The 14,057-nt window shown below is 39.3% G+C and overlaps 1 protein-coding gene across 1 annotated transcript; it reads right to left on the bottom strand.

Annotated features, from left to right (window-relative positions):
• Positions 1–1,127: 1,127 nt before the first annotated feature.
• Positions 1,128–10,946, bottom strand: rnd1b (Rho family GTPase 1b). Its single transcript, XM_072367821.1, has 5 exons — positions 10,706–10,946; positions 10,129–10,216; positions 3,611–3,720; positions 3,308–3,442; positions 1,128–2,698 (listed from the first exon to the last, which is right to left on the bottom strand). Exons 1-5 carry the CDS (start codon positions 10,823–10,825, stop codon positions 2,453–2,455), a joined length of 699 nt encoding a protein of 232 aa, XP_072223922.1. The 5' UTR covers positions 10,826–10,946; the 3' UTR covers positions 1,128–2,452.
• Between the last annotated feature and the right edge of the window lie 3,111 nt (positions 10,947–14,057).

Here is a 14,057-nt window from a genome sequence, read left to right as displayed (position 1 = left end):
TTGACTGCACCATTTTACCACAAACTGACTACAACACAAAGGCTGCATATTAACTGACATGGTCACTGGGCTGCCCGTGCAACCCCAGAAAGGTTGCCATCAGCTCCCTCACCCAAAGAAAAATACCAAACGTTTTTGTAACAAGCAATCAATGCATAAATGAAGCAGTAATAATGGATGTGGAGATGTCTGCTTGTGTGCTCAACCTATCTGGTGTCTGTGTTTTCTGCACAGAATTGTTGCTAGGCAATGCTGAGGAATTTTGGTGTGTTACCATGAACTGGAAGCCTTTGTGCAAATCACCACTTTAAGTTCCTCCATCTACCAGGGGCAGCCCACAGCTCCATTAAGACGCAATAGCCATGTCAGGAAGATATTTTCAAAATAACATGGGCACTCGTGTCATACCATTAAATACACAAAAACACACACACACACACACAAAAGAAGAATGGAAAAATAGCTTTCTTTGGACAGGGCCAGCCTGTGCAATTTCATTACTTGTTCTACGTAGTCCCACATTGTTTTATTTTTTCACACACTAGCCCTTAATTGATAATTGTTTGACTTTTGAAGTGTATTTCCAATTTTAAAAGAATGCCATTGCCAACTTAGTCAAACAGGTCAATCGAGTCCTACTGCCACGATATCTTTTATTATAATAAAGTAGAACTGGCAGCAAAGTCTAGCATTTTCAGCTTAAAGAGGCATGTTCCCTTTTAATCTCATACTCTGATCTGTTTCAGAGCACAATATTGTCACTGGTCACTCTACAAACCAGTGGCTACTTAACACAGAAGAGAGAAGGGGCAGGGGGTGGGGGGCAAACAGAGATCAGCAGCCATTTTGTACAGCAGACATGGTTTCAACCTATAGCATGTCAGTTCATGGAGCACTTATAGCATGACGGTAATCACAAAGCTGCTTCTTTATTGCCACACAGGTCACCTTGCATCACAAGAACTTAAATCATTATTGCTTTATGGTTAGAAGCGCAGACATCAAAGCTGCATACACACATAACCATGAAGCCAAAGATTTAAGCTGAGAAAAGCTGTTATTTATCTTTTAATGTTTTTTTTTCAACCATAGTCATTGTAACCTACAATAAGTGCTGCTTATTGGAGGTCAATAGATTGACAAGTGTGTGCAAAACAAAATTAGAGTCATCTTGGGAGTGCTACATTAGATTAATGCAAATGTGAGAAATCCACAGGCATGTTGAAATAATACAGGAGTTCAGAACCTCAATGACTTTAGGGAACATGATATGAAAGGCATTTTTCAAAACTGCATTCAGTTTGACAACTGTTGAAAAATTGTCAACAATGCATTGCTACAAATCTTTTGAAAAGAATATTCCAGAATACAAACCAGATTTTTCACATTACTGGTCTGACTCAAGCAGAAGTTCTTTTAACCCTTTAAATATGCCTCCTAACCCTTTAACTGGCCTCAGTAACCCGCTACAACTTCATAAATAACATTCAACAGCTTAACAGCTTGAGCAGTTTGTGTTTATGTTGCTGGTCACAATAAAATTATCTTCTCCTTTCTATTGAAATGTGTCTGCTTTTCAGAAATAAGACTCAAGAAATGACAGCAGAAACACTGGTAGCCTTGCTAAACCTCCGTTTAGTTTTTATGTCCCCTTTTCATTTAATTTAATCACATTCTGTATTTTGAATACACAGAATTGTCTCAGCCTTCTCCACTTGGTCCTATGAAAGCCTGGTACTGTCCAGAGCTACACAACCCTACATCAACCTTCCATGCAGGCTGATGTAGTCTAGACTGCTGTCTGCACAGCAGTCTCAGGTCTTATATCTGCTCTCATCACCACTGAGACAGTAAGAAACACTTCCTATAGCTCTCAGTGGTTTGCCCTGTCGTCCCTGTACATCTCTGTACTTTCATCAAAAGGGGAAAACAGTAAACAGTGACATGTTATTTCACACCTCACCTGTAGTAAGAGGGATGTACAGGATTTAGCTAATTCCTGACAGTCTCATGCTAGATTTATTTATGTACTTAGAAAAATATCCATTGATTCTTCTGAGAGGCATTTACATCACAAGATTAAACGTCACACGTTGCACATTTCCATATTGGACTAAATCAACATGTGCATATAGATAGTAAAATCAGACAGATGTAACACCGTTGTAGTTGCATACTGTTTACAGGTGAAAAAATGATAGCTTGATGATCAAACCTCGACTGATACGGTTTTGTTTAAAAGCAAGATAAACAGTGGGAAAAATGGATGTGCGCTAAAAGGTTCAGGAGCAAGTGGACAACAAAGTGTCCACCTGTTTGATTTCCGGGGGGGCGAGGGAAGGATTCAGCAGGAAACCCTGATAAAACCATCATGCCCACCCCCCCTTCCCCGAGACCAATGAGGTTGGGGCTGGGAGTCGCATGTGAGGACTGTAACCCAAGAGGTCCCCACTCACATGACTGAGCAGCTCTTGGCCTTCTCCTTCTTGAAGGTGGAGGAGAGCAAATCTGACTTGCTAGGAAGGTGGAGAAGTCTTTTGGAGAGGCGGCGGGTGGGGCTCGGCTTCGGGAGAGGTTGCAGCTTGTTGATGCAAGCCATCGCTGCGGTGCGGAATACACTGTGAATACTTTTCTCTGAGGTGAATGCAGAGCACTCTAGGTAAGCTTCTGCACCCAGCTGCTTGGCCATAGCAGAACCCTGCAATGAATTAGTTGATAAATTATATAGTTTATAAAATCTTTCACCAAAAAAAATTCCATTTAAACTTTATTTTACTATGCAGAGAATTGAGTCCTTGAGACCTTGCATGAGTATAAAAGACTACAAAGTGAAAAAAGGTAGAATGATCATATAGACCTTTTGACAGAGATGCATGATATGGGATTATTGCCAGTATCAGATTTGCCTATATTTTCCATCTCAATTTGGCCAATTACAGAATACCTTGATGTGAACACATTTTTCAACCAAGATCACGTCTTCCCTAATGCAGAAAAAACACCAACTCGTACCAAATTCATTGTTTGATCTAATCTGCCCACTAATGTTCCTGTAGGGCTGATGGCGACATTTAATTTTTTTTATCGGCAAGTGCTAATGTGGATATCATCCCACATCCTAGGATGGCAATTATATTAATGACACATTTGTAAAATCAAACGCAATTAATGACTCAATGACTCAGATTCTCCAAATTTCTTTGTGGTTTATTTATAAAGATCTGCTATAAAATTATAAAAAAAAACTTAAGATATTCAATTCAGCAATGACTATATTCCTGACAAGCAAGTTTGCTCTTCATCTCACCTGCTCATAGGTGATTGGAGTCTGTTTCTGATTGGACAGCTCCATCAGTGTGCAGACATCTGTGCGAAGGTCAGTCTTACAGCCAATGAGCAGAATGCGTGTGCTTGGACAAAAGTCCAGGATTTCAGTTTTCCACTGTGAATGCAAATGGGTAATTAGTCTATATATTCAGAAAGAAAAAACTCAGTTTAATACGCAAGTATGAAAATGTTCACCAACAATGGGATATGCTTTCATTACAAAGAATTACTGTGGACTAGAAGAAAGAGTTCTGACTGTGAAGAAAAGTACAAGAGCCATTACCTTTTTGAGACTGCTGTCCACAGTGTCTGGGCGGCTGATGTCAAAACATAACAAGACCGCATCTGAGTCACTGTAGCACAGGGGTCTCACATTATCATAGTAGGGAGAACCTTACAGGGGAAAGACGAGAGCAGCGTTAAAATAACTGAAAAACACCCCTCCCATTTCAAATAGGTCCACATGACACAATATATAGTTGCTTATGAACATATTATTTGACTTTTGAAAAGTTAGCTTTCCAATTCTACAGATCTTCAAGTAAGGCTGTGTTTTTTGCTAACAGATGTTTTCATTGTCTTCAAAGTGAAAAAGTGTCACACTTTAAAAGTCTCTTTGAGGGTTTTTCTTTTTGTTGAGTGACAAATGGCACAGATGGTTCTTACACCACATTACTGGTATATTTTATTTTTTAAAAAGGTAAATTTGCACTTTCCAGTGTGTAGACATTTGTGTTCAGAGCCAATAATTATTTTAAGACGGTAAGTAGTTGTCACGGCAAAAAAAGCGTAAATGAGCTGCAGAGGTAGAGCAGGTGGATACAGCGATAGAGATTTAGTGCAGTTCCTCTTGCTGAGCTTCATTTTGCTGTTCCTCAAACAGCTCTTTTCCCTGCTCCTACATTCTTTGTTGGCATTTCAGAGGAGGAGAAGATGACAATCGAACACTAAATCCTCATTGATCTTTTCTTGCAGTAGATTACGCAAGTGGAAATGGTGGGGCTTGGGGCAGGCAGACGCTCCCACTCATGCTCAGAATCCTTAAGTAAGCCACCCACCCCCCAAAAATCCTATGCTCGGCGAGCAATACCTCTAGTCCCTCTGTTACCACAGCAACAGCCTTGGAATCCACCATCTACATCAGGCATTCCTCCCACTTCTCTATAAAGGCTTGCCTTAACTGCCAGTCAATCATTTCACACCACAAACTGCCCACCCACCTTCTATTGAGGACAATCCTTCTCCACAACAGACTTGGTGAAACTCAGCACACAAAAAGACACACATTTACACATGCAAACTGCACACCTGATAACACGGACTTGCTTTCTAAATTTGGCTGTAACCAGAGGTGCGCTCAGTCTGTTATCAGATGAAACAGGGACCCTCTCAGTGGGATTAACATGTTTACTACCCTCAGTCTATGAATGAATGTTCCTCTTTCAGTTCCAGATAACAAAAGCAGTCAGTGTAATCCCCCATTATTTATTACACAATCATCAAAATTGATTTATATTATGGATGAAAAAATGTGAAAAAGTACACGTAACATATATGTGGGCATATTAAACAGTTTCATGAATACTTAATGATCTGGCACTTTATCAAAGGGTAAAACTGAATTTGCCAGCTGCTGGTGTGAGTAGAATTATGACAAGCTGTGATGAAATTCCTCAGGACTCAATGCCCTGAAGAAAGTAAATGCTGCCATGAAAGAACAAAGGGATGCGTGTGTTGTATTATAACACTGATTCAGTGCCTTAGGAAATTACTTTAGTCTACTCTTAAACAGAAATTAACAGAAAACATTTTCATTTAAGTAAATGGCTTTCCAAAGACAACAGGCATCACTAATATAAGAATGCAAATAATGTGTCTTAAGACACTAGTTACGTAACACCACAGCAACAAAGTAAGAGCTGGAAAAAAATAGCTGACAGTGAAAATTGACACACATTAGAATGAGAAATATTAGCACCACTAGGAGGATGAGGCTGAGTTTTACCAGTGTGTGATGTCTCTTACAGGACAGTCTGTGTGGTGTTTGCTTCTAGCAAAGGGTTATCACACAGTCGGGAGACAAGGTGTGATTCTGCATTAAATAGCTCCTGATCTCAATGCAGCAATCAATGGAAAGCTGCACCGGGGGTCCAAGAGTCTTTTCCATCAAGACTGAAAAATAAGTTATACTGCCAAGAAAGAGGGGACATGAAAGACGTTTTTTCTTTTTGTTCCCCCAAGTAAATTCAATGTATCTCTTCTTTTGGATGAAGGATGCATGTTGTATACTTACTTATCCAGTTTATGGAAAAATGTAAAATGACTGTATGTAAGTCTTTGAATATTAGTATTTGAAAACTCTCAACATACCATTTGTATACAGCAGCAGGCTTAGCAGCACTTTCATGATATTTGAAGATCTAGTTTATCTTTGGAGATACAGCTGTTTCTACTGTTAAAATAAAAATAGGAGCAAAAGCAGGGGTGTACTATACTGTGGCGTATCATAAAGAACCCTCCAGTGCCATGAATCCTTCACCCTCTGCAGTCTGAGATCTTAGGGTACTCTCTTTCACACTCTTTCTCTTTTCTCTTCATTGCAACAAACATGAAAATAGTTTGGACAGCCAGACCGGTCCACGCAGAGATATGCATGGCACAAATGTTTCCTCTCCTCTCTTTCTCAACAGCCTGCCTTTACAGCAGATTGAGAGTTTCTGAGGAATGTAACATGGAGAGAGAGGCCGACTGACTGGGTAATGTCAACAAAAAACGAGCACGCCCCAAATCTTGTGGCCGACATTAACTTCATCCGTCTTGATGATGCAGTGCCCAGAGATGATGCAGAATATTGTACAAAGCAGAAGTACTGTAGATCTCATGGGTGGAGATACTGGGCCCTGTGTTGGAGCATACAGGTGGGGGAAGGGAGTATCAGCTATTCTGTGTGTAAATGAGTGTGTGAGTGTACTTGTGTGCTGGGCATGTGTGCTAAATCAAGTGAGCGACAAAGCTTGTTTTCATCATTAGCGCTCCTCCTCTCACTATGAGAATTCAGAGGTCAGACAGACTAATGATCCAGTGATGGGATGACTCACAGTTTTGGGGATGAGAGCAGCCCTGCTACTCCACCCACACTCAGCCGACTGGAAGCTGTGGTGCTGCTGCAGCTGATAACTACCGACTCCACAGCCCCACCAAAAAACAAACTACATTGCGTCAAACAATTATTAAACTATAACAATTCCATAGTTTCACATCAGACAGGCAGAATCACTGCTGAAAGCCCCTGCAGGCAGAGAGAGGACGGCTCTTTGGTTCTGAGTTCATTACCACATCTGAAGTGTTAATAAGCTGAACTTTGAAACTGTCAAAGAAGACGACCCACCAGATGTTAAACTTGGGTTAAACAAGCTTTAATTTTCATAGAAGAAAATAAGTGCTTCCCAAGTGAGCAATAAGTAATTTTTATTCATGCTGGATGAAACTTGTTTTGCCAAGACAAATGTATCTAAAAAATGCCTGTACTTTGATGTACAAATGCAAACTCCTCAAAGAAAGGCCCCAGCCATTATTCAAGCTGGGAACGTTCTTGCTGTGATGTGACGCAACAGTGCTAAACATGAGTCTCTAATAACAGATAAGTACCAAACATTGGATGGTCCTAGTTTCCAAAATGTGTTTTCTTTCTTTTTTTCTTTTTCTTCGTGTATTCAATGATTTTTTTAACACATTGTTGGAGTCCATCCATCTATCCATCAAATTACATTAAAATCATTGACTGATGATGGAAAAAAAAATCATAAGTTCAAGCCACAAAAGAGGATGGGATGGGTTTTCTGCTGTCTGGTAGTGTGTTAGTCTATGTTTGTTTTTTGTTTGCTTTTGGTCTTGTCATCTATGCAAAAAGATCTGTAAAATTTTAGATTATGATATATTTAAATAACATTTCCCAGAGCCAGGAGCAGTTTCGTCTCTCCCACTGAGAGGCTTTTCTAACATTATTGTTTGTCTTATGGAAAAACATGAAATACTTTTTGAAATTTGCTTTTTTATTTGGTGGCATCCAGCATGACTTTCAAAGAAATGCAATTCAATAGGACGTCTGGTTCATATGCTCAGTGCATTCTGTGTTTAGCTGAAGAGTCTCAGAAGCAGGGAATCTAAGTAATCCAAGAAGACAACACTTTGATGCAATATGATGTTACAGGTTCAGTTTTAATGCAAGCCAAGATGTTTTCCTTATGTAAAAAATCTTGTTTTTAATACCTGACCTAAACCAAGTGTTTTTTAATATCAAACCCTAACGACTTTTGAATACCTATCCTTGATCATGTCGGTTTTAATACCTGAACTCAAATTTCTAATGTGTAAAACGACGATAAAAGGCGCAAGGAAGCATTGATTGAATGCAAAACAACATTTCAAAATAAAGATACTTTAAGATACTAGTGGTCAGGACAGGACTCAATCATTAGTCTCCCACTTGTCTGTCAGGTGTGTAGCGCCATCCTCCACCCCTTTGTCTACCAAATGATTCATCATTCCTGGTTTGTGACTAGTATGGTCATTTTTGACTAATTGGATAACCAATCTGCACAAACTGGACTTTACAGGAAGGGACACGAACTAAAAAGGAGCATTGTAGGGATAAAAACAACAACAACAACTAGTAAATATGTATGATGCGGTCTCTTTAAACCAACTTTTTGTAAAGGCTGAGTCCTACAGAATTTAATATTACTATAAGCTGAGTGGTCTTTAGAAATGACAGATATATTCCCATTCGGGTGATTATTGTCTATTAACAATGCCTCTCTTTTCCAATTCAACAAATTGTTTCATCAGCCCAAATGGATATTGGGTTCACTCCAAATCAATCTAATTTATATATCATATAATAAATTATTACATACACAGCATCCTCTCATACTCATAGACCTTATCAGCAAGATTGCTGAACCTGAAATAAATTACTCACTAACACCATAATGCGATTCATTATTAACTATTCATGAGTTATAGCCACAGGACAGTGTTCGCCTTCCCCTCTTCCTCTCTCCTCCCTGCACGTTCGATCAGATCAAGCTGATTAAAACCAGAGGATTGATTTTAGTCTGTAAATCCATGGTGGAGCTGGGAGAAGGAGCTGCCTGCCATGTGGAGCAAGTGATGAGGTCAGTCCAATCAATGAAGAGGAACTGGGATATTGAGGAGACCCTCTCAGTATGGATGAGCCACTATGGCAGCACTTTACACAATTAGGGAAAATTACAGCAAGAAGCAGAAACTATAAGGTGTGATCAACAAATGGCCGCTCTGCCCATCATCCATCACCACGACCCTGATGGGACAGGAGTCATCTATATCAGATGACATCATTTCTCATAATGCGTTGTATCAGTAACTGCCAGCTTTCCAGTATATGTTAGTATATGTTGTACATTGTTGTATAGATTTGTATCTATTTGTAAATAACTGATAGAAAGAAAGAAAGAAAGAAAGAAAGAAAGAAAGAAAGAAAGAAAGAAAGAAAGAAAGAAAGAAAGAAAGAAAGAAAGAAAGAAAGAAAGAAAGAAAGAAAGAAAGAAAGAAAGAAAGAAAGAAAGAAAGAAAGAAAGAAAGAAAGAAAGAAAGAAGACAACTCATCGGGTCAGTAAGAAGGAACGGCACAGTGGTCCCATTCAAAGTCTTAATCCCTTGGTTCATGCTGTTCCAGTGGGTGACCCAGAGCAGCATATGGAAAAGAATGCAGGTCACCACAGTTTCTGTACTCCCTCCTATCTGTCTGTTCCAGAAAAACCTTCTTGCTCAACAGGATGTCTCTCTGTATGCCCATCATCCCTGGGCACCAGGCCCACTCCTGCTGGCCAGACCAAAGGTCCACAGTCTGGGATTAAAAAACAGGATTTGGTCTGGGGAGGGAATTACATTCATTCATTTTTATTTATTTATTTATTTTTTGTCCTCCTGTTGCCACTTTGCGATAATGAGGGAAAAAATACGAGGACACACTAAATATTCCATCATCTCACAGAAGTGAGTCTGTTACATAAAGGCTGTGTTTTACACTAATGGACATGAAACGCAAGGACAAAAACAAGCAATTTCCTCTGCCAAATGAGGCTGCAGATGCATGCAGGGCGATTGTGGATGAAGAGGATTTTGTACTGGGCAGAGATACAATCCAGCAATGAGCATGAAGGGAATCAAACAGGTGCCACAGACCCGTGCTTGCAGGATTCAGGTCAACACACTAAATAGCAGATCTCCCGGGAGATCTACAATGACATTGACCCTCTTTTTCATGCTTAGTGTAAATGAACATATGATGCGCACAGTAACCATTAACAGTAAGTGAACTGGAATAATCACCATCTCTCTGCCTAGTTTCCTTTAAAAAAACACTTGGCAGATAGAAAAGTGTATGTAGATCTGCAAAACCTTTTTCATGCCACATGAAAAAGCCCATAAGGTTTAAAAAATGACTCAAGAGCCTGCAATTCAACAAGTGCACATCCTGTGTGTGCCTCTGCACCTACAACGGATGAAAATAGAGCGTAAAAGGCCTGTGAGATATCCTTTAAGTAATGAAACAACACTCATTTCCTTTATTCAAATTGGACAATGCCGGGACAATTTGAGGTGTCTTAACAAAGGAAAAAATTCAAAGGTTGGCTCCCCCTCTGAGGTGACAGAGATGGTCAGTGAATTTACAAGGCATTGTTCTATTGAGCATCCTTCTGTGCCGCAAACAGAATGTCTGGTCATAGGCGAGGTGTCAAAAAGATAATTAGTTACCTGAGGTGTCCCACAGACTGAGCTCCACTCGCTGCTCCTCCAGCTCCAAACAGGCAGTGTAGTTTTCAAATACCGTGGGCACATAGGTCTGAGGAGCAATTAGCAACATGGTACCATTAGTGGGGAGATGTCAGTCATACAGGCAACAAAGTTATCTCGCTCTTCAGAGCAACACTCACTGATGCGTAAATGAATAGGAAAAAGATATCATAATGCACACTATTTATAAGCATTGTGAGATTCAATCAATCACTGGAATTACTGCAGCTGAAGGAAATATGAAGCACACATATCAATTAATATGAAACACTTATGAATAGGAAGAGAATAGGATGTATCTTAACTGCTCAAAAAAGCTTATACAATCATCAATATTACAGCAAACACAAAACAAACACGCACACACAAAAAGAATTTATGGTAATGCGCATGCAAACCGTCAAAGTCTGCAACAGACGCACCGTTTTTCTTGCCATTTTCTCTCATTTTACGAGATCTTAAAACACTCTGATTGTCAGCAAAATAGAAGAAAACTTCATCTGCATCAATCTTAGTTAATTTAGTTCAGCACACCTACCTCTGGATAACAATCCTTCGCAAGGACTTGCAACATCGCCGTTTTTCCGCATTGAACGTCTCCAACAAGAACCAGTTTACATCTCACCACCAGCGGTTGTGTATTTCTCCTCTCCTTCATGGTGCAAACAACGGTCCAGTGTTTTTCAGCAAGAAATATATTATTTTACCTAGACAAACAAACAGCAGAACAGCCAAGAAATTGTCCCAGTATGATAAAGCTTCACGTGCCTGTCTGTTAGAGGATGCCAGCAGTTGATCTGATTGCATTTGCCACTGCGGCTCTTTATACTGGCGGACAACAGCCAATAGGAGTTTACCATTCCACAGGCTTTCTAACATCCCTTTGCTGCACTCAGTGACGCTCTCAAAGAGCAAAAATACTGGTATTACTACAGTTAAAAGTTACATCGGGGATGACAGGACACTGGCGTTAAATAAGAATTCTTTTGAAATATTTTCTCAAGACTTTTGGGAAATATGATACTCATAAGAATTCGATATATCTAGAGACTGGAGACCCACACAAGAGACAAGAGACCCACGTGTACGTGCAAAGTATTAAATCTGAATTAATCTAAGCACCTCTCTTTGAAAGCGTTTAAACATCTTATTCTATGATTTATTAAATACAGTAACCAGGAGTCAGCCCTTGCAGACACATCTGCGAGTTATGTCACTTTGACTGATTGATTTAATTGACCCGACTGGCTGGATCAATGGCAGACCACTATCTGGAGACAGTGGGACAATCAGACCAATTCACGGTGGACTAATTAGTTTAATTTTGCAATCCAAGTCAGTTTATCCAAACATCCCAAGGTCGTCTATTTGAAATTGTTCCCTTTCCTCCACAATAGAGACAGAGCTTTAACAGTTTTAAAATTTAATACTGATGGGTATTAACATGGATAGGTTGGCTAAATGTTTCAAATTAGTATGGGTGTAATTTGACAAAATATTTTAATATTTACCAACCAGTCCTCCAATTACATTTTCCCTAAATCCTTTTAACAATCACATCCTACCGATAGATTTGAGAGGTTTTGTGACTGTTTATTTCCCAAGAGACTGACCTGTGTGAGCCCCTACTGATAACCAGCTATTAGCAACCCACAGGGTCATGCTAGGGGTCTGTTCCCTTGCGTGAGCAGCTCCAGCCCTGGAGATTTTCACACCTTAAAGGTTGTTACTGTCACTGTATGGAAACAGCGTCTTTGTCTAGAAGGGGTCAGTTAAAAGATAAGAAACCAATTAACTGCCCTCCCCCCGTCTGGCAGCCTCCAAAATAATTTGCTTGTTGTTGTCAATTCCAGCACTTGACGTTTTTGTCTTTGAGGGTGAAAGCAATTAGCTTTCATTCACAGCTCATATCATTTAACCTCCCCATGCTGAGGCCTGTCTATCCTCTACAGCCCAGTATGTCATGTTGCCTCTAAACACTGCTCTGATTGCTGTGGAAGTGCCTGCATGGGGGAAATTTTTTCTGCTGCCAGCACTTTATTTCCATCAAAACCAGTATTTGCTGCCTTTACTCATGGTCTTTGGTAAGAGTGTTGTGGTTTTAAGTTAAATTCCTTACAATAAGCAGTGCATAATAGTTGAACTATTTTGTTTGGATAAACATTGGATGAAAATATATTTTTTATTTGTTTATTCATTCATTTTTTTAGAGAATTGGTTGTGGTTGATGGTGATGCCAAAGAGAAAAGGTGAAGTTATACTATAAAAAGAACGTTAATAGTAATTATTATGTATACTAATACCACTTCAGTTTTTGTGCTGGAGTTAGATGGTTTTCAACCTTTGTCTTGTGTTTCAGGGTAATATTAACAGTGACAGAAATGTGACAGAAACCATGTCCTAAACACCTCAAAGCTTCAAGCTGTGATGAATTTATAGTTGGAGGGAGGGTGGAAGGTTGGGATTTAAGTTGTTTCATTTATACATTATCAATGTTTCATCTAAAAACATCCACTAAATAGTACAGTTAGAAATAAATTGACGCATACAGTGAGACTGACACAGTTCAGGAGAAAACTTGCAAACATCAAACTTTCTCCAGCCCTTCTAAACTAACTACAACATGTACATGGATGCCTCTGGAAGCACCACTGAGCCCCACTGTTGGGACAGTAACAGGTGGCTGTGAATAATCATCAGGCATAAAGTGACACCTTCCAATATGGCTGGTGTTACAGGATGAGAAAGAGGTGGCTTCAGACGAAAGAATCCAAGGGAGGCTGACTAACAGGCAAGAGCATTTTTTCTCAAAACCATCACACCTCAATATATTTGGCCATAAGGTTAGTAATTAACATCAACACAATGAGAGAGTGATTGCAGTCAACATATGGCCTCAGGAAATCAAATAAAAGCTGAGTCAATATTCTCAGGAGGTAAGAAATGTGGACTGGAATGTTAACTTTATACTATTTTATCAACAGGTGGTGTTACCCCACGATTTCTGGCATCAGTTTCACAAATGATTCCCAAAAAATGTGAGGTTTTCCTCGAGTGTGTCATGAAAGACCTGTGAAGTCAGTTACTGGATGTCATCCATCAGCTAACATAAAAGTGAGATTATATCAAAATCAAATGCTGAAATTATTGCATCTCATACTTAAAGAATGGACACAGCAAGAATTTCTTTGTATTCTACAAATATTCACCTCTTAAACCTCTCAGAACTTATCAAAACTGTATAATGCTTTTCACCAATTCCACATTCACAGCAGGTCACTTCATATTACCCGTACAAAGACTGCAGCAGAACAACCTGTAGGTGTGCTGTATTATTTCTTTGTTCAAGTTTTTATTGCCATATTGGGAAGATGCTATCAAATCAAGCCATCATTAACCTCATGTCTTTAATTAATTTACAGATAATCAAAATCTGTTACCAAAAGCTCAACCACATCTTTGTTCCAAATTTGTTAGTTTAGGATGAGTTTGAAATAAAGATGTTCTATGACAAACTAGGAAACCTTTTTGTATGAATCTGGATGCTGATTAGCTGAAGCCTGAAAAGCTTGATGCCCACAATCATCCACAAAATGAGTATGACTGCTATGTCTTGACTGGAAAAGTGAGGAGCCAAAGCAAAAGGGCCAATCATCCATAATGCCAAATGCCTACTGTATTTGTATGTTACAGAATACCTTTATTTCTATTCCTTAATATCTAGCCACATTGACAGTCTAAAATAGATTTTTCCATATTGTGTACTGTAAAAAGTACAGTTTGTTTCCACTCATAAATTCATTTGTTTGGCAAAATACAAGTACACGAAGGAAGCGTTATTTGTTGTTTTTCTAATTAAAAGAATGAGCCATTTCAGACATTTGAATAGA

This window comes from Leuresthes tenuis, unplaced genomic scaffold (assembly GCF_036924035.1).
Source record: "Leuresthes tenuis unplaced genomic scaffold, fLeuTen1.0.hap1 SCAF_16, whole genome shotgun sequence".
Taxonomy (NCBI): Eukaryota; Metazoa; Chordata; class Actinopteri; order Atheriniformes; family Atherinopsidae; genus Leuresthes; species Leuresthes tenuis.
The sequence above is the reverse complement of the archived record's forward strand: the minus strand, read 5'-3'. Positions and strand labels throughout refer to the sequence as shown.